Source organism: Tauraco erythrolophus, chromosome 10 (assembly GCF_009769465.1).
Source record: "Tauraco erythrolophus isolate bTauEry1 chromosome 10, bTauEry1.pri, whole genome shotgun sequence".
In the NCBI taxonomy this organism is placed as follows: Eukaryota; Metazoa; Chordata; class Aves; order Musophagiformes; family Musophagidae; genus Tauraco; species Tauraco erythrolophus.
Genome location: NC_141474.1, coordinates 6,271,806 through 6,292,748, shown reverse-complemented (window position 1 = coordinate 6,292,748; position 20,943 = coordinate 6,271,806). Strand labels below are relative to the sequence as shown.

General features: G+C 53.0%; 1 protein-coding gene across 1 annotated transcript; it reads right to left on the bottom strand.

The window, feature by feature from the left end:
* Positions 1 to 2,230: 2,230 nt before the first annotated feature.
* RGSL1 (regulator of G protein signaling like 1) lies at positions 2,231 to 18,987 on the bottom strand. Its single transcript, XM_086617701.1, has 22 exons — positions 18,975 to 18,987; positions 18,073 to 18,155; positions 17,726 to 17,800; positions 16,823 to 16,952; positions 15,912 to 16,016; positions 15,453 to 15,614; positions 14,329 to 15,293; positions 13,695 to 13,757; positions 12,383 to 12,614; positions 11,605 to 11,712; positions 11,068 to 11,176; positions 9,468 to 9,661; positions 8,869 to 8,986; positions 8,325 to 8,421; positions 7,787 to 7,916; positions 6,661 to 6,841; positions 5,764 to 5,902; positions 4,995 to 5,119; positions 4,716 to 4,828; positions 2,774 to 2,869; positions 2,596 to 2,660; positions 2,231 to 2,305 (listed from the first exon to the last, which is right to left on the bottom strand). The coding sequence occupies exons 1-22, from the start codon at positions 18,985 to 18,987 to the stop codon at positions 2,231 to 2,233; spliced, it is 3,378 nt and encodes a 1,125-aa protein (XP_086473827.1).
* Positions 18,988 to 20,943: the final 1,956 nt, after the last annotated feature.

Here is a 20,943-nt window from a genome sequence, read left to right as displayed (position 1 = left end):
GTATGGAGAACTGAACCTGGAATAAACATGCTTGGAAAACTGACTCTTACTACCCTCATTTATGAATGAGGTCCTCCATCCCCTCTGCACAGAAAGAGAGAGTCTGCAGCACTGTAAAATACTCAAAAGGCTGCAATTTTTGGCATTCCTGTGGAAGTGCCTCTTGGTTGTTTAGATGAGGTGGTGGATGATTTTGTCACTGCGATCAAGCTGATGGGAAGAATTTCCAGGGAAGGCTGGTGTGGTCTGCAGGGCCGTGTCCTGCCTTCTGAGAAAGGAGGTGTCAGAGGAGAAGCTTGATCCATGCACGGTATCTGCAAAGCTTATTGCTCACAGCATCAGGCCACGGGAAGAGGTGGGGCTGCAGGACTGGGACCAAGGCTGGGGAAAGCACCAGGCTGTCTCTGCTCCTCGCAGGGACAGGGAGGATGGGTGAGTGCTTGGGGACAGGCCAGGCAGGATGGAAAACCGGTGGCAAGGACAGCTGGATGGTACGGCAACTGAGTAGTGTGGCAGTGCCAGATTTTGTGTCCAGGGGTAAGGATGTCCTGGGGAGCCAGGAGCAGGGCTGCGGGCAGAGCCAGCTGCCAGAGCCAGTGCTGCCTGATGTGCTGATGGCTCCCAGCATCAGTGCCCGTCTGGGAGGTGCTTGCAGAGCACATGTGGTGCCCAAGGGCATGCTGATTTGGCCCTGCACGTGTCATTCCCCTGCTGTAATGCCTGTACGTTGCCTCTTTGCTGCGGCCTCTGCTTTTTTCTGCTGCTGAGTGACCTCAGGGGTAGCTGGCTCAACCTGGTGCGATGGGATCAGGCGGTCCCCACGCTGCCACGTGTGTGCTGAGGACATGCTTGTGTGCGCAGGGATGGCCCCAGGTCGATGTGTCTCAGCTAGTGTACTGGGGAAAGAAAAAAAAAAAACCCACAAACGGTCTACAGAAACAGAAGCAGTGGAGTGAAGATGGCTCTTAACTGTGGTTTGGCTGTGATGAGCTCCAGGCACATCTGTGAAGCCTTCTAGGGACCGGGCTCAGCCTGCAGAGCCTAAGTGTTAGTGCAAAGCATGGACAAACACAGCTAGCTTTTGGGGCTGAAAGCTTTCGGGGCAAAACCAAGTTACAGCACAAGGGTCATTTTCAGGAGCTGGTCACAGTGCAGGTTGTAGGAAGCTGATGCCACACCCAAGTGCCTCATTTACAGAAATATTGTTGGGTTGGTTTGTTTTTATGATCCTCCAGAAGCAAAGCGTTGATGATCGTAACTGACAAATACGAAAAACATCGTCATCTGCCTTAAATGCACCTGTGCTATTCCCAGGATGCAGTCTTCTAGGATCTGAGGGTTAAAAAGTAGCTAAAAATAGCTCAAAATTTACAAAGCTGAGAGCTCGCGAGGGGACTGTCAGAGGCAAAGCTTGATAATGGTCATGGTCTTTTTTTCATGAGGCTCAAAGAACATCTGGGGTTCCTGCTGCTTCCTGGGGACTTGGCAAAGCCGCTCTGACTCAGTTTCTCCTGGGGAAAATGAAGGTCTTTGATATGATCTAGTTATGCTTTGTAAACACAGGTCTACTGTCTTTTAAAAACACATGCTGAGGCCCCGAGTCAGGCATGAGCTGATTTTGATTGCAAAAAAAGAGAGAGAGGCATCATCTCACCACCCAGAGACAGCTGAGTAGTAAACCAGGTGGGTTCTCTCAGCCTTGCCACCCACAGGAGGTATTTAATTAGTGTGGAAAGCATGGAGAGGGGTGATGTGAGAGAAGGTTGTAAGTCATGCTGAGCAGAGGGAAGCAATCATGGTCCTCGGTCAGAAGCATGGCTCCCTGTGGAGCAGGGCACTGGGAATTGGTGGTCATTGATGGTCTTTGAGGACCCTCATCCTCAGGCAAAGTATTTGCTGTGACTGCTTTCTGGCTTTAAGGGCTTTCCAGATGTCTTGGGAAAGACCTCAAAGGTGGTGCTGTGCTGTGCACCCAGGGTGATTTATTTACAGTTACTAGGTCCCACTTATGGGCAATGCAGTCTTCTACAGATACATGTGAGGAAAGAGATGGTTGTGTGGACGAGGCTATCTCCTCGGGTGGAAATGTGTCATGGCATGTCCCTGCCATGGTTGCAGAGGTGCAAGCTGCTGTGCTGTGTTACTGGGCAGGCTGGAAGATGTTGTGAGTTGCTTTATTTTTAGGTCTTACTGCTGTTTAAGTGCAAACTATGCAGTGTGGCCAGGCTGGTCAAGTTTCTTGGAGCACACTCCTGTCCTGCTCAGTGTGGATGGTAGGTTCGAAGGTCTGTTCTTCCCTTGGTGCCTGCAGGGAAGGGAGACATGTCACATCAGTTGTTGCTGCTCATGGAAGCAGGATGTGGGTGATCAGGTATGAGCAACACAGCTGTGTGCTCCTGGGGAGCTGTTCAGGGCATGAAGAGTTGCAGCAACTGGGGATTTTCTGTGAATGTTACTGGAGATGGTGGGGATGACTCACGTCCTGCACAGACCCACCCAATTAGCCTTTGGGTTGTAAGGGGAGTCATCCGTGCTGCTCCATGTGCTTGTGCTGGTGTGGTTTGGGGGAGGAAGGCTGCCTCTGCCACCACCTACCTCCTCTGCAGGACAGGATGCAGACTCGCTGAATGAGAGCCTTTTCTCAAGGTCTTTATCTGAATCTGAGAAAAACAACATGCACAACCTTGCCACTGTGGACCGATGCAGGGAGCCCTCCAGCCCAGCTCCCACTCCAGCAGCTGAAGCAGGAACGATCCTTTCAGCACTGGCTCACCTTTTTGCTCCTTCAATGGCTCCGTTTTCTCCTGGGGCTGCGGCAGCAGGATCTGGACTCCTTTCAGGAGTGTGAAGACAATGACAGTGTGGTCGCCTGGTGAGGGAGAAGAAACGAAGCGGTACAGTGCGGCAAATGTGGCAGGACAGCAGGATGCTTTGTCCCCTTTGAATCCCACGGGGCTCATACAGAGGTCAAGGAAGGGTGGTTGAGCAAGAACATGAGTTACCCATATCTCCTTGACTGCAAAGCTGTTTGGGGGCTGCAGGGCAGGGGTGTCACATCCCGCCCTGGCTCTGCTGCAGGGTTGAGGTGTCCTGGGTGGCAGGTGGGAGGATTGCAAGGAAATGGCATTTGGAGAGATGGGGACAGGGATGTGCACAGACGTGCTCCTGGCTTTGTGCCCCCATGGGTGGCTCCTCCCAAGAGGAGCTTGCCCATGAAGCGGGGTGAGGCACTATGTCCTGCCTCAGCAGGACCGAGAAGGCACAGACAGTGCCACAGTGACGCCTGGTGATGGCAGATGGATTCGTGATCGGTACCTTCCCAGCCGAGCGCACGCCGCATCTGCGTGATGCAGGGACCCTCGAAAGGAAAGAAAAGCAAGACTTGGGCGATAGGAGGGTTTTTCTGGTGTTACAGTTGTTTCCCCTAGGAATTTTAGTGCCCTTTAACGACAACAGAATCAGGTTTTCTCTCTCTTCCCCATCAGTGTCCTGAAGACCTTGGCAAACACGTGACTCTGTCCCAGATGACAAAGCAGGTGGCTCCTGTGTAACTCAATGTTTCTGGCTTGTCTCTAGCTGCGAATACACATGTGATGGGACAGGTTTTGTCTGTTTTTTTCTGGTGGAAATCGGCTTTTGCATTAAAACAGTGGTATTTGAGAAGGCCCTAGAGGTGCAGCAGGTCTCTGTAGCAAGGTGAGGACTCAAGCCAAACATTGCACATAATCCAGAGGAAAACTCAAGGTGTGGGGTGGTTTGAGCCAACAGAAACAGCTTGGCAGTTTTGGAGCACACCAGCACAGGGGTCTGTCACCCCAGCGCGGCTGCGGAGCTGTAGCTTGAGCACCTGCCCTGTAGGGATCGAAATCTTAGAACTCTGCTGATTTATTTTTTTTTTTTTTTAACCAGAACTTGACAGTGATAAATGACAGGGAGCAGAACATCGGCTTGCTGACACCCACTCGACCATCAAAGCAAGATTAGTATGTGCCTATTTTGGTTTCCGCTTTAATCAAAAATCAATTAGGCAATTACCAAAGGAACGTTCAGCCAGGGAGCTGGGTTGTCAGGCAGGCTGACAGCACTCAGCACCACTTGCTTTGTGTTTTTCTAGTTTTGAGTTATTCTGTGTATTGAAACGAAACAAGTGGATGAGGAGGGGAGGGGAAAAAATAAAATCTTTCTCGTGTCCTAGTGAGGGTCACCTTGAATCCTGATGAAACTTTTTCTCCATTGCAGATGTTCACAGCATCCTCCCTGCGATGCCACTGAGCCTGGTGTTTGGCTGCATGGTGGTTCCCCTTTTCCTGCTCCCATCTGACTCGCAACCCGAAAGATTAGTTGCTTTATTTCTGTTTTCAGGGTGTGTGCGAGAGTATTTTTAACTCGGTTTTCAAAGCAAACGAGTTATGTGACAGCTCTTTCCTCATCAAGTCTCTGCACCCGCTTCCCTATTCCCCTCCAAAATTTCTAAAACTTCCCTGAGCGGTTTTGTCTGAGTTTGAGGGGAAGGAATGGTTTCGAAGATGCTTCATTTTTCAATAGGCACCCACCACGTGTGTCCTCAAAGGTATGTGAAGCAGTGATGTGAAGGAAGGAGTTTGGCTCTTAAGTGGAACCCTATGGGACACTGAAAACCCAGCTCTGGATGCCTCTGCCTTGGAAGAATAAGTCTGAGGACAAACTTGGAGCAGGGGTACAGGTACTCAGCTTACTTGGACTGTAGATGTCAGATGATTTGGAGGACGTTTTTGTACTGGGTGAAGAGATTGGCACCTTCTCCTTCATGGAGACCTGAAAGCTCCTCATCACCTTCCAGGTGCAGAACCTGTATGAGAAATACTGACAACAGCAAACCTCCAAGCAGACATCTACAGCTGAGCTCCTGAGGAGTGTCTCATCTGCATTTTCATCATGTCAGAGGAAGAGGTGGCTGGAGAAGAAGGCTGGGATCCACAGAGCCTCTCCCGCCTTGGGAGAGAGGGGATAGGTACCTTCTCCAGAAGTGCATCAGGATGGGGAAGATGATGACCTTGGCCCTGTGGTAGAGGATGCGGTTCAGTAGCCCATTGGAAGACAAACTCCAGATTAAATATCTCTCTTCTTTAGAGATGTTTACCTGGCCAAAGAAGAGACCTCGATTAACCAAAGCAGTTTGTGGCACTCTTGGTGGGCCCTAAAGTTATGTTTCTCTCCCTGACCCCACTGTTCGTTTCAGTAGTCTCTAAGAAGAGGTATTGGATACATCCTGGCCAATTGTCCCAGGCACAGAGGTGGGATGACACTTGGATTTCTGTGGAAAGCACTGTGCTGTGCTTCACAAAGGGAAGATAGGCAGAGCTATGGCCACTGTAGGGGAAGAGATGGGTGCAGAAGGGAGGGAATGATGGGGACATTGACCTCTGGAGACTGAAAGGACTGAATTGGTGGAGTGCAGCACCTGTCCTGGTGCTTCAGCCCTGGATTTCTCCAGCAGGTTGAGGATTCACCATCTCCTTGTCCACTCCCTTCTTCTCAATCTGTCTGGGTCAAGTGCTAGTGTGGGGTCTGGTAGTGGATTGGTTCCCATCCCATGGAACCCAAGCGGAGGTCTCAAGCTCCAGAGCATGCTCTGAAGCTTCAAGATATGCTTGGCTGGAGCAGATCCAAACCTCTGCCCGCTTCCCCTTTCCCTGGAGCTGCTCGCAGCTGCAATGCAATGGTCTTGAGCAATGAGTGGACAGCAGCCTTCAGCCTTCCTGGGTGGGTCATAGCATCTCTTACCCGCAATTTGGGGGGAATATCGGAGTTCAGGAAGAGTTTGCTGATGATGGCAACTTTCTTTTTCAGAAAGGCAACTTCCTTTTTTGACCGCATGTTGCGGCCTGCCAGAGCTTCAACTGAATCAGCCAGCCTGGAAAACCTGCAAAGGCATGTGGGGTTTTGCTCTGAGACAAGTGCTCTCACTGCTAGGCTAGACAGTCGGGTTCTGTCTTAGCTCCATATTTACTGGGTCAGAAGAAGCTATCCACGAGGTGTGGAGCAGTGAAACAGGTGGAATGAAAAGTTGCTTCCCTCTTCTACTGCCCACATGGTCGTGGCATCCACCTGCAGGATGCGATGTTTGCCCTTCTTCAGGAAAAGAGGGGAATGGAAACCTGGTCTTGTGCATATGGGAGTGTGCTGACTGCAGTGCTGTTGTGCATCAGCCATGGCTTGCTCTCATGGGTTTGTCAGGGAACTGGACAAAGTCAGTGGAGCAATGCCACAACTGGCACATCAAGGAAGGTGTAGGCAAAACATTGGATTACTTGAGACTGTCAAACCAAAAGTATCTCTAGGAAACCCAAACAGGAACCCTGAACCAGGGGACTTTTTTTTTTTCTGTTTGAAACGGAGGGGTTTGGGGGCTCCAGGGACAGGTAACCATGAACAGATTAGATGTAGACAGCTACGAGGTGAGACTTTGGTTGTGTCTTTTGCTGTGAGGTGACGTCCAGCCTTGTGCAGAGGTGCTGACAGGAGTTTAGGGGTGGCAGCACAGACCTAAGTCTGTGCTAACAAACCTATGGACCAGGCTTTAACCCCCTGCTGAGAGCTGGGCACTGTCTGCAGGGTGGGTTCGGGCCAGAGCCAAGGGAGACTGGTGGTACCTGAGCACCTGGTGGAAAGGGAACTTACTTGTCAATCTCCAGATAAAAGTGGAGGTCGTTGACGAGGAAGTTGACGGTGATGAGCTGGCCGTTAAACAGTTGGCGTTTCACTAGTGCCACCCCTATGTCCGGTGGGGTGCTGGCAGAGGCCGTGTGGGAGCGGACAGTGTTGACGGTGCTGCTGCTCTGCATCGGGCTGATGGGCAAGTCTGAAAGAGGGGAAGAGCTGGGCACCTGATGCTGAGCTATACCCTGCTCCTTCACCTCACCTGTGCTTGCTTTTCCCACATGCAGGTAATTTGCTGAGGGTCTTTCTCCCTAGGTGGACTACAGCTTTTCTGCAGCCAGATTCTCCAGGGAATTCAGACCCATTCAGTGTGCAGCCTTCCTCCTATCTTAGTAACCTCCTCCATCCATCCTCTTCTTTGCACCCGTGGAGGGCTTATGTTCATGGTTTTCATGGGGGACAGCCACAGTACATTAGATCAAAAGTCTGCCTGCCTGCCTCAGCGTTATCAGAGGACAGAAGCAGATAACTAGTGAGAAGGAAAGGTAAAACATCTCTGTTACTTCCTCCGTATACAATATTCTCCAGCTTCCAAGCATTTTCATTTCCAGGGTTTCTGCGTATTTAGCAATTTTAGTGGATTTCTTTTCTAACAGCTCTTTCTCCTCTCAAACCACTGTGTAAACTTTCAGGATCTACATGCTTTAGCAAAGCACTCTGTAGTTCACCTCCCTGTTGCATGGAAAACCGTCTCCGTTTGTGTATTTTTGGCCTGTGTCACCTTAGCGTCATTTAGTGCCTCCTGTTTTTTGTGGAAGGGATGCCAACTTGCGTGATGCAACAGCATCGTGAGGCACTTGCATCAGAAAACCAGTTACTGCATGAATGTGTATGTGTGCAAGTTGCCTGTGCAAAATTCTGGACCTCATCTCCCGATTCCAGCACCTAAGCATGCAGATTTCTGCACAGCAATGTCTGGCATCCTGAGACACCCACTCTTCTGGCTCTTTATAGACCTCCAGCAGAGAAAACTAAGTCAACATATGGAGATGGGAGATGAGCAACAGCTTTCCTCCATTTACTTCTTTTTCTAAACCCTGGACTGTCTTGGTCAGGGAGGAGAGGAGTGGCAGGAGTCTAGCCATACTTTCCTCCTTGTTTTCTAGTTCCCGACGGAGAAAGTCCTCAAACTCTGCGCGGTGTTCGTTGTTGTTCATCTCCCTCCGGAACTTGCAGATGCTCTTGATGATGTCGTGAATGGCATACCAGGCCCTCCGCTGTGGAGACACAGCACAGCTCACATCAACAGTGACAGGGCTTGCTCCCAGACAGAGCCCTCCTATTGGGACCCACCACTGTGAGCTGGACCACCAGAGCCCAGCCTTCGCAGTGGGATTTATGACCCAGCCATCATCTTTGCTTTCCAGTATTTCCTGGTTTCACTGGTGGCCATAGGTGCCAGTATGAGTCACTTGGCCAGTCCTGACCAAATCTGGTGGAGTCTGCATGGAGCAGGACTCCAGTGGCTGTAGGAGCAAGGTTTTACTGATCAGATGCCTTTTTGCAGCTCTCCAAGACTGACTCCTTCACCCCATTTATGTGAGCTCTGCTTGACCCACAGAATCTCCTCTCTTTCTTGCCTGGACAACATTCCCAGCCTGCCAGTAGAGAGGGTCTTTCCTTACCAGCTTGTCTGTCATGAAGTTCTCCATCCTGTGCTGCAAACGAAGGTCAGGCTTATGCATATCGCTCGGGGGAAACAGGTCCTGGTACTGTTTAAACCTGCCAGATGGGAGATGAGAGAGAGCATCAAGGGCAGACAGATATGAGGAGAGCAGTGGTTTGGTGGGAGGATGGCTAAGTGAGAGGAGAAGGTTGGAGAAAGGGACAGGGGGCTGGATCCCCTCCCTTGGGCTCTGTCCTTGGGCTTGGGAGTGTCCGTCCTGCATATCTCTAGTGTATGTCCTCCTTCAGCCCAGCACCCTGCAAGCCCAACAGTGCTTTCATCCCCGTAGGACAAACCCTGCCAGCCTTGTGCACGTAAATGCACCAGCAGCTGCATCAGCGGTGTCGCTGGGGTGAGGGTCTGGTTGGGATTTCGATGCAGCGGCTGATAGTTCACGGGGAAATGCGTTTGTAGCAGTTGCTGACTGTCACCTTAGGGTTCCATGGGAAGGATGTGTTTGGGTAAGCACTGGGCTTAGGAACCAGCTTGACCCAGGTCCTCACCATCGTTTTTCCATCGCCTTCTGGACAAAGACCTGTGCTGTCATCAACATGAAGGGGCTGACTACTTCGGCCTCATCTATGTCTTCGATGATTGAATTGTCGCAGTCCAGCTGCTCCTCTGGAAGAGAACTGGGATTACTGCCTGCTCCTGCCAGCCACTCCCGAGCCACTATGACATCTCTTCCTACCCTCACATCTGCAAGTGGCACCTTGTCCTGTCTCTGTCTGCCCTGACTGCTGAATTTGGTTGTCTCATCCCTTCTCCTTTCTACACTGTGCCAATTGCACACTTTGGGAGTGAAGCTGTGACTCTAAGAGCATCTGAAGGAGACAAGACAGGGAAGAGCTATTTTTGCCACGGCAGGAATTCCATGTTGGTCAGAATTCCATTCTTGGTCAGTAGATCCTGCCAAAGTAGGCCACCTTCCTAGAAATACGAGTGTCAGTGGAAGGCCTCAGCAAATAAATGCTCCACTGGATGGGAAAGGAGAATTGACAGGTCCCTGCAAGACAATATAAAATCTGCAAACAGCATCCAACTCAGGGAAAAGAGGCTTCCATCACAAATGGAGTAGAGTGTGGGGTGGGAGGGCACCTACCAGCTGGGATTTCAGCATGGAAATAACGTTTGACGATGCTGTTAATGAGGAAATTCTTTGTCTCGGGGTTGGTCTCTGAGACTAGCGTCTCCACGGCCATCCAGAAACGCAGCGGTTCATCTGCATTGCGCTCCTTGAGGAACTGCTTGAAGAACTGCAGGTGGGCAGGGTTGTGCAGGACTTTCACAAAGTGCCTGTAGAGGAGGAGACACCAGGAGATGTGATCTCTGTACCACCAGTGGCCTGGAAAATAGTCAAGACCTCTGTGCTTGCTGCTCAAAAAAAGAGACACCTGAAGAAGACCTAGAAATGCATGGATGAGGGATGCGTGGGGACCTGTGAAGCAGATGGGCCAGTAAAGGTACTGGTTGAGCGCAGCCTCCCTTGTCTGTTCTGCCCATCCACTGAGCTGTAGGGAATTCGGGGGGGGATTCTCCTGACAAGCTGTTTCTTTTCTGCTATAGTTGCACCTGCCCAACAGCTTCACTGCCATATATCCAAAGGAACTGCTCTCAGCCTACAGAGGAGGCTTCATCCAGGGAGTCAAGGAGGAGGCATGACTCTGGGTCTGTGCTGGAGACCTCAGAACCTGCTAATGGGAGGAGTGGAGCTGCCCTGCAGAGACCAGGGGTGAGAGGCAGGTAAGGATGGGGCACCTGGAAGGACTGGCTGGAGGAGGAAGTTGTGGTCCCCGCTGGTGCTTGCTGAGAATGAGCAATAATTTGCCACTAGATGGCAGCGAACGTTATGGATTTGGCCATGGAAAGGGTGTTCTGGAGTGGAAAAACCCTTGCTGCTTGCAACTGGTAGATCAGTGTAAAGCCAGAGGGCAGCCACATTGCAAAGCTCAGCAGAACTTTGGAAATCCAGAGCTGGGAGTGGACTGGGATTTTGGGTCATTTATGAGGTTAGCAAACCCTTATTTGAAGATCAGTGAACTGGGTCAGATATTTTCTTTCTAAGTGTGGCTCCTGAGACTGACTTTCACAATAAACAGTAAGAGCTGCTCCTACTCAGGACTTGTGTCCTGGTCACCATTTATATGTTGATGTGGAGCTGCAAGGACACTTAGAAACACTTGGATTATTCCCAGAAGGTGAGACATGAGCCACATGGATGCTCATGCAGTCAGCGAGGACAGAGACTTAGGTGTGGTCACAGGGTGGTTTTAAGCAATTTTTTGGGGAATCTGAGAGCTGCCCATCTGTACTACAGGTGGTGTGCCAGGGAGTGACTGGGGATGAAGTGTATGAGATACGCACAAGATGTGAGGAGTAAATCTGAACTATGGGATTGTGGGTGTGTGAGAAGATTTTTCTCCTTTCCTGAGTAATTCTAGAGTTCAGGCGCACAGGCCACCCATGCCTACATCTGAGAGGGCCCAATTATGATTTAGCAACCTGGTCTAGGGGAAGGTATCCCTGCCTATGGCCAAGGGTTGGAATTAGATGATCTCTGAGGTCTCTTTCAACTCAAACCATTCTACAATTCTATGAAGCAGGGAGCAGTGATGCTATAGGGAAGTACTGGGGAAAATCTGCCTCCTGGAAGAGTGGAAGCAGCAAAAACCAGCAAACTCCTGTGCTGCAAGGTGCCAGACCTGGGTCTTTCAGATGGCTTCTTTACTGCAACAGTGGTGGACTTCGTCACCCTTAATTTGTTTTTTCTCATGGGAACAGTCCTCTTCTTTCTGTTCTTGGATTCAGTGACTGTAGAGACAGAACATGGTTGATTCCTTCCTCAGATGACAGCCAGAGCCCGCTCACAGCTGTCTGCAGGGCAGAGGACCCCAAAGAAGCCCAAGCTTCTCCAGAGCCACTGTGCTGATGTCTGCATAGTGAGCCCAGCTCAGGAGATGCTGGGGAACCCTTTTCCTCCATGTGGTTTGACCACCCTGGTATCTGTTTCAGAGAAGCCCTCCCACTCCTACCCTCTCTGGCTGAATTAACACCCCAAAACATACGCCTTTCCAGGGTGACTAGGCCTCTCTCTCCTTCTGGAGATGTTCTACAGGATGATGGGATGCAAGCAGGGAAGACCCCTGCTTGCCCAATCCCCTAAGGTTACGCTGGAGCACCTCCAAGAGCGTGATGGTTGGGAGCCCACTCTGCCTCTAGCCTGCTTACACTGGACTCACCAAGTGATGGACTTTTGAGATCCAGAACCTCATTTTCCTTGCTTGATCTCTCCACAGCCAGTGAGGGTTTCTGAACAGCCAGCTCATTCGATACCATCTTCTGGGAGTCTGCATCAGATGAGAAAAGGAGAGAGATCCAATGTTCATTCCTCCTGGCTATGACAGCATTTTCTCTGAGTGCTGCACTTCGATCGCTACTCGCCTTTGCTTTTCCCTTCTCTGTCCTGTTCCCATGATCTACCCGTGACATGGCATTGCTGAGGTATGACCAAGGCTCCACAAACTACTTAAGAGACTGCTGTCCTTCCCGGTGCACCAGCAAGTGCCCAGAAACTTGACGTTGTTCTCAAAAGATGATGGGAGAAGACAAAGCTTAGGTGTTACACCAGCGTGGCCAGTCCGACATCAACAGGAGAAGGTCAGGGTCTGGAAATGGAGTGACAGCAGCTGTCACTGGCTTTGGATATCCATCACTTTGCTGTTGCTGTAGCCTCCATTTGATCTGATGACCCAGGTCAGTGCAGGGATGTGGCACTCGGTGCCTTTGGTACTGTCAGGAGGCAACTTGGCCCAAAGGTCACTGCCAGAGCTTGGATTACAGCTGATGGCTCCTAGATACCCCGTCCCAACCCACTCCATGATGTCCCTGAGCTGCCAGCAGTACAGCAATGCACAAAAGTCTGTGCGTTAGGGCCATCGGTCACCACGGGCACACAAAATACCCTTTATCATCCTGAGCTGACGTCAGCCCTGGCAGAAATTCAGAGCCTCCTCTTACCAGTCCTGCACAGGAGAGGTTCCACCTCTGCCTGGATGGAGCCCCCTTTCCGGAGGTCCCGAGTGGCGATTAATCGCCAGTGCTCGGAGGAGAGATCTTCCAAGTCCCTCGTGCCATGCAAGGCCTGGCTCAGCTCCAAGGACGCATTTATCCGCTGGGACAGGAGGAAACGTTCATCTTTCCCAGCAGCATGGCCTTGCATCTCCGGCTTCGGGACATCGCTCTGCGGAGACTACGGCGAGAAGAGCAGAGGGTGATTGCACGGAGCACATATCCCATCCGAGAAGCTGCTCCTGTGCTGTGCCCGATGGGCACCAGGTCTGTGCTCCGAGGGGTAATTTCCTCGACAAGAGATGCTTGAAAACCTGGGCAGCTAATTAACTTACAGCCAGGAGCATTTAATGAATCAGGGTCAGGAGCTGCCAGCTGATTTTTTCCAAGATGCTCAGCTCTCGCTGACTCAGACACTGGCATCTCTGCCAGCCAGGTCTTTGGGGCCACCAGCCCTGACAGCCTCTCCTCACCATTTCCAGCATCAGCTGCTGATTTTACTCTGCAGTTTGGGGGGAAGAGCCTAATAGTTGGTTTGAAGAACACTGCAGCGAGCGAAATTGCGTAGGTTGTGCAGGGATGCAGGTGGGATGCTCGGGGGGCTTCGGTCTGCGTGGAGGTTTCCTGCTGGAAGGTTAGCATTTAGGGAGTTGATAAACGTGAGGTATTAGTGGGATTTCTGCTACTAGGAGGGATAATAGTCTGGGAAGACTTGTATGACTCTGCTTTCTAAAAATCATCCCTTTACACAGTGGAAAAAATATATGGAGAACTGCCAGCGTGTGGGCCAGGCACTCGTGCTGGGACAGGGACACACACACGTGTGTGTGCACATGGGTCACGTTAATAGCAGAATTTGCTGTGGGCAAGGAAAAAAGAGGGGAGAGTTAATTCCCAGAAGTGGGCAACCATGAGGCGGTTACCCAGTGCCCTGCCTGCTGCTGGTCTTACCCCCACCTGCCCTGGGAGACTGCCTTGAAGTTTCTCCTTGGTTTTGGGCCAGGTGATGGCCCATCTCAGGGGAGCTCTTGCAGGACAGATGGGGTGTTGTAGTGGAAGAGCTGAGGATCGTTGCTCTGGGAAGTTGGAGCAGGGCAGGCTCTGCTGTATCGCCCTGTGGCAGCGGTGGCAAGGGGACATGGTGGGATGTTGGACAACTGCAGCTAATGCTGGGTTTCTCCTCCCTCCCTCTCTCCTGCTTTTCCCACTGATGCCTGTGCACCCCATGAGGATCCCCATGTCCCCTGTGCATCCCCTTTACCATAAACTGGAGGAATGTCCTGTCGTCGTCAGCTAGAAATTCCTCGTAGAAGCAGCAGAGCACCTGAGGAGAAGCCAAGGTGGGCTGTCATCAGCCGGTGCTCCAGCAGCAACCGGCACCCCCCCCCCAGCCCACCATACCCTGAGGTCACAGCCGTGATGCCATGGGCAGGTTACACCTCACGGGGATGCCTAGGACAGCTCTGCCGGGAGCCATGCACCCAGGCTGCTCCATTGGGCTGCTCAGAGGCTGCCCAAAAGTGCTTGAGTTGTTAATATGTTGTGTCTTACTCATGTTGTGCTGGAACCAGTGGCTCAGATGCAAAAGGACGGCCACCATCCTGCCATCCCCTGGCATGCACATCTAACAACTGAGGTCACCAACTGCTTGTCTCTGCTCCACTGCCCAGCAAACCAGTGAGGATGCTCCTCTCCACTGGCCTGGCATATCTTGGTCACTGGTTTCAGTGTGAGGTGGCTTGTGACTGTAAGATTTCATTCTTTTTCCCCTTCCTTTTCATCTTCATTTTCAAAATATCTCTCTTCTTAAACAGGCCCACAGCCCTCACGGCAGCCCAGATGTCCCAATGCCACCTGTACCTCTCAGCCTGACCACCACCGGCACCGCTCTGTACCTTGCAAATCTCCTTCTGGGCTCTGACTATCCAGGGGGAGAACTCTCCAGACATCAGCTGGTCCCTCAAGCTCCTGAGAGTCCTGGTCTCCAGGGGAAGCTGCCTAATGGTGCCCTCCTCCAGGTAGGTCTTGCATATCTTCTCTGCAATCAAATGACGCAGGAAGAAACTGTTTTCTCTGCTGGGGTCCAGCACCACAGACAGAAATTCCTCCAGGTCATGCCACAGATCCAGGAGATGAGTCTCCACGGACCGGTCCTGGCGCTTCAAGAAGTCCCTGAAGGGCTGTCCTGCGCAGCTCTCAGCACTAAGGGCCCAGGGGAGGAAATTCAAGGTTTTGACCGGCTTTTTCAGGGATGGCAGCTGGGCAAGGGGTGTAGAGGAACGCAGGTTAGAGAGGACCTTCTCTTCACAGAGGTCTTCCAGATGAAGGACCTGCTCTGCATTGGGTCTAGGTCTTTTAGGAGAGATTGCTTCTCCTTTGCCTCCAAAAGCAGTGTTTGCAGGATGCTCTGGCTGCTGAGGAGTCGGTCCCAAAGCAGCCTCTTCCAGATGTGATTCCTTTGTGCTCCTGGCTGGCCCCGGCTGCCTTTTTGGTTGCACCTGAAAACTGAGTGTCTTCATCTCTTGGGTGTCTTTTCCTTCCTTGACCAGCATCCAGATCTCTGCTTTGGCCTTCTTGCTGCAGTAGAGCCCCGACAAACCCTGGCTCCTTTTAATATGCATCGTGAAGGGATTCTCCGAAAAGCCTGAGGGCTCCTGCAAGTTGGGCTGTAATAAACGCCTCTGATATTCCTGCAGCAGAGACTGGCATGATTCCTCTTCCTCCATGCCCATCTTGCAGTGGATGAAGAATTTAGGGAGCCAGTAACTCTGAATCATAAAGAGGGCCCGTTCCTGCATCTCTCTTAGGATCTCCCTCCTGGTGCTGATGAGCTGATCGTGCTTGGTTTTCAGCACCGACCCTGAAATGGATGGAGGGGATTACGATGGAGACATGGCTCCATGCAGGCCATTCCCCAGCCAAGCAGAGCTGATGATGGTATCCCCTCTCCCTGGGAGCATCCAGGAAAGGCCATCTCGCTGGAAGGGCACTGCTCATCCCCAGTTCCCGTGTTTCTTACCAATGACGGTTCTGCAGAGAGTGATGATGCTGGAGCCTTCACGCAGGTGAGTGGCTTTCAGCCTGTAGAGCAAGGACAGGTAGAGGTCCTTCTGCCTTGTGTCCAACTCGTCAAGCCCCAGAAGCCTTTCGGTGGAGAGCCAGAAGTCAGTCAGTTCTTCCCCTATGGATCAGACAAGGGACGAGAGTTGGAGAGAGTCCCTGTAAGCCCCGCTGATGAGTGAAGCAGCAAAGGAAAGATCACCTGGATGAACTGAGGGAACAGTGTAGAGAAGAGCCAGAGCTACATAGAGGCCATGCTGGGGCTCTGCTGCTGGCCCATCTTCCAAAGCTCTATCTGGAATCCCAGTGTCTCCTGTCCCACCGGTGCTTACCCACACCCCCAGCTCTGCGCTGGTGTCCCGCCGGGCAGCTCACCAGCAGCTGGCCGAGAAGGGGCTGCAGAACACTCCATGCCCACCTGCTGTTCCTTGGATGAAGGCCCGAAAGTGCCACATGCCCTGGCTCCCGCTGATGCACTTCTCCAGCAGCCACCGGTCAGCACTTTGCCAGTTCAGCAGTTTTGCTGTCAGAGAGTGCAGAGCATGGCATCGGGGGGTGCCCGGAAAGCCCTCCGGATCCCTCCAGCATCCTCCCTGGCACAGGCTGCTGGAGGGCAGCAGTGCTGTGAGCCAGGAGACCAGCAAATCACACCGAAACAGGAGTTTTGGACAGGATTGTGGGATGCGCGCGTGGTGTCGGCAAGGATGCTGCACCCTCCATGTGTGTTGCCAATAGCCTGCCCGGCTGTTGTGCCTCTTTCCCTTGCAAACATCCACCTCTTTTTGCCTGTGTTTGGGGCTTGCCCTCAAATTTCTTCAGCTTTCTTCAGACAGAACAGCTGGCTGGGCTGCACTGGCTCATTTTAGGGGTAAACAGCACAATTCAGACTTGCTGCCGGGAGAGCAGACCACGGCATGGGCCTGTGTTCCCAGCGTAGGATGCATCAGACGAGGAGCGTATCCCAATAGAGTGCGACAGCACCAGGCACCCTGCACAGCAGCAAACCTGAAACCTCAGGAGCCCAGTTTGCCATGCCTGAGGATGCTCTCCAGCCCCGCTTCACCCAGGAAACACACAATAAACCCTGCTAAGCAGCTGTTTCGGCTCAACTCCATGGAGGCAGCAAGCCTGTAACTAACAGGTCTGTGGGATAAAGCCTCACTCGTCCAACGGAAACTCTGGGATCTGCTGCATCCCTGAAAATGGGACATGCAATGCCTTTTTAACCCGGAGCAGAGGCACGACCTGCTGGGCAGGCACCAGGCAGTGAGAGCCCTGCCGCGGTGGTGGGGAAGCCGCTCCGAATTCGTCCGTGCCGCAGTGACTCACCTGCTTCCCCCGACCGAATGAAACCCAGGAGCTTCTGGCAGAGGATGAGGTGGAAGCACAGGCTGGATTGGCAGAAGTGAGGCAGCCGGTGCTTTTTCAGCCAAGCCAGGAAAGCTGAGGGGCTGAGATCCTGCATTGCACCCCCCACGCCCAAGGAGAGGATTAGACTGGGAACAAGGAGCCATCTCTTGCCTGGGGATTAGGGTGAGTAAAGGGGCCCTTGCGATGGGGGAAGGAGACAGGGAAGGTGCCGTGTTGCTGGATGGCAATGCTAGGCATCCCCGTGCTGAGAAAGAAGGGGGTGACTCGAGCTCTAGCCCCCGCCAGCATCCCCACGAGCTCTGCCTGCATACCTGGGAGACCTGGCGCTGCGTGGGTGCCTCTCCTCGCAGCCTGCCTGCTTTCCCACAGCCCCGCCAGGAATGCACAGTAGCTTTCCAGCAGCAGCGAGAGGAGCCAGTTTCCCTTTCGCTGGGGGATCCGAGCACCGCAAATGGCGCTTGTGGCTGTGGGGAAGGGGGACGCCTGTGGGGAGGGCTAAGCCGGTTTGAGAATCACCAGGACCTTGGCTCTGGGTGAATTCGGGAGGAATACGGAACACAAGGGGCTGACGTTTGTGTCCTCCTTCCCTGCCACCACACACACTCTCCTTAATTCCAGCTGTTAATGTTTACCGAAGGTTGGATGAATCCCATAAGCTGCCCACACACCAGGACTTTAAATGGCTTGTGCTCCTTCCAGGGCTTAAAAGCAAAATGATGCCTGGGTTTGAGATAATACCCCAGCTGCATGAACAGGAGAGCTGGAGAGTGGCCTTGGCAGTGAGAAACCAGCTCCTTTTCTCCCCTGCCCTGTGCCCTTCCTCCCTCCTCCTCCCCCTCCTCACAAGGGGTGTTTTCTCACCAGGTGGCTTGGCAGCTCTGGCCATAGGTCCCACCGGCCGGTGCTGCTGATGTAAATGGGTGTCTGGCCAAAAATCTGTATTGAAAGTAAAGAGAAGAGCTGAAAGAGACGGAGGGTGACAGGGGACCCCAGAGCTCAGCTGTTCTAGTTAGTCCTCACTATGGAGAAGGGCATCGTCTTCCCTTTCAGACCTCTATCTCCAAGCTGAGGTCCTCAGGTTTTCCTCATTTTCCAGCCTGTGGGGTGTATTCCAAATTTTCCTGGGGCCTCTAACACCACAGAAGCTGGAAGTTCACCTGAAAAGAGCTCAGAAAGGTCCTGGGCTTTATGGTGCAGAGCGGACTTACGGGAAGATTCAGAAACGTGTTGAAAAAGTCGACAAAAACATCATCTCTCAGCAGAAGCCCCATGTCCGTGGAGGCTATGGTTGCTACAGGGGGAAGAAGAGAAAGTTACCTGGGCTTTGTGTTGCCAAGTGTGATATAAACGTGAACCAAAGCATGAGTTTTGAGGGGGAAAGCTATAGGGGATGTGCAGTATGTGCTTGTCCTGTGCACACACGGGATGATTTGGACCTGGCACAGTCCAGGAAATTTGGGTCCCAGCTCACCCACGTGCTCTGGGTAGGTGGCCCAGGGTGTTTGGAAAGTGTCAGGTCCAGCTGCACATAGCAGCTGGGAAGTTCAAATGGCACCTTCCTAAATAGCAAAGGTACGTGGTTTGTGGAGGCTGGGCACAAACGTGGTGGCATCCATGGGGCAGGAGAAAGGAGGTGCTGGGGCTGGAGTGGATGAGCTGTGCTCCTCCACCTTACCCAGACAGCAGGTGTAATCCTGCTATCATGGAGAGGAACCCCGTGCTGTGCTCTGGTGCTGCTGCTCCAGCCCCACTGCCCTGATGCCCTCTGAGTCCTCTTGCTTAGGTTCTGGTAGCAAATTCCCCCAAATTAGCAGGCACCATCAGGCTGAGAGCAGGTTGTGGCTTTGGGTAGTGGGACAGTCACTGCAGACCACCCAGGACATCACGGCAGTGTGACAGTAGTGCTCAACATCTCCCGCTATCCTGTGAAGATTTATTCATGTCTGAAAGGTTCTGGATGCAACGAGGTGGGCTGGCATCAGCCTACTGATGGGTGGAAATGTCCACTTGCGTGAAGGCACAGCTGTATTGCAGGGAGGACCCAGAGTTCAGCTGCTTTTACCCCATTCTGTGTTTAGAGGGCCTGTTGCCTCCAGCAAAGGTAACTCACCGGTGGCCGTCATGCTGCCGTGTAGGGAGATGTGTTCTGGAGTGCCACGCCGCTTATGACACAAGTGATTCCTCGGGGTGGGGGGAGGTGCTGCAGGGCTCTCAGGGGCTGCAGGGCGCTCAGCACCTCTCTCTGTGCTGTCCTTCAGGGAAACGTCTCTTTTCTAATCGCCAGCCCTGCAAACGCACTTGGGCAGTCCTGAAAGGAAACTCTTCCCCGCTCCCAACTTGCGTAAACTTCTTGTCTTCGAACCAGGTTCTTGGTAGCACCTCTGCACTGTGCACAGCTGCTGTCAGCGCATCTGGTGACGGGAATTTCGCCGGAGACTCTGCTGCATCTACCCTGGACAGAGCAGTGGCAGATTTCTCACTAGCTGTCCTGCTTCATCAGGTCTGGGGCTGAGCCCCAACCTTGGAGACCCTTCAGTGAGAAGAGGAGAAAGAAAGAAGGAAGGAACCACATCTCTCTTGCTTGCAGCAGTGACCTGTTTCCCTGGCAGGAGGAGAAATCTGCTCCCCAGGTGGGTATTCGATTCTCCCTGTTCGTAACGTTGCAGTGTCAGAGCCGCTGGTGCCACCCAGGTTTTGGGCACCATCGTGCCTGGCGTCTCCGATGTGCCTGGCAGCGGAGAAGCGAGTCCGCTCCCCTGTGTTCCGTTAACAATAAAGGCGGTTGCGCTGAATGTCACATCCCCTTCTGTCGCTGTGGCTGCCGTCCCCGGTACTGTCACCTGGGTGGGTGCGGGCAGGTTAAAACACGCGTGACGGTGCCCGGCGGGGCGGGGGCGCGGGCAGCTGCCCGCACCCCGCAGGGTCCCCGCGAGCGGGGCCACCTCACGAGGTGGCGCTGTCATATCGCGATTGTGAAGCCGCCGCCGGCAGCAATGGGGCTCCGCACCGCAGCGACGGGCTTGGGGCTCCACGGCCGTAACTAGTTACGGGGGTGACTCCTAGAGAATAGTGGGGCTGGTGCTGGGAACCCCAGGGTGACAGTCCCGGGCTGCTGGCACCGGCTGGCCCCGTCACCCTGAGCAAGGGAGACAATTTCTCGGTGCTGCTCCGTGCAAGGAGGGTAACTGGTGCTTCACCAGGAGGGACACGAGAGAGACTTGTGTTAGAGATCACCCCTGAACTGTCCGTGCACACGCGTGTGCCCCAGGGGGGTCACCTCCTGCCACGCTGCAAAGCACCAGCTGCACTGCGTTGGCTCAAATGGGTTTAACGGCGGTGGGTGGTGTGGGACGCATGTCCTCGCGGTGACCATGAAGGAATGTTGTTGCATCGGGTCATGCTTTGCTTTTGAGAGGTGAGGGCGAGGACTGGTTCATTCCCTGCTGCGGGATGGTGTGGCAGCTCTTTCCCTGCACCAGCTGCTATGGGCACGGCTAAGGATGGGGCCAATCCCAGCACCTTGGGAATGCCAAACTCACCTGCCCTTGGTTGCAGCCCGGGCACATCGGCTGGTCACTATGCCAAAACCCTGGCCTTCCTTCCCCAAACCGACGTGGGGAAGGGGCAACCATGAGAACTGTTTATTCTAGGGTGCCCGGCAGAGCGGCAGGAAGGAATTACGGGAGACCCAGGGAGGAGCAGCTCCGATCACAAATTCATAAGGATTTGTGCTTGCTAAGCCCAAGAGGTGAGAGGAGGGGGTAGTGATGAGCTGGTGTGGCTGCCTCGCACATCAAAGGCTCAAAAGTCCTCAGGGAAAGGTTGCAACTGTCAAATACATGTATTTTCCAGTTGGCAACTGAGCAGATACCTGATGAGCCCCTCAGAGGCTAGTGTAGCTCTGCTGGTGCCCATCCAGCTCTGGGCTGACCTCAGCAGGATCATGCTGGTTTCTACTGGGAAAGAACTAACGCTGTGAGGAGGGACAGGCCGACATGGTTACTATGGGAATGCAGGGAGCCATTTTTGTGGAATACGTCCCCAGGAGGAGACCCCAAGAGGTCTGGCAGGACGGAGCC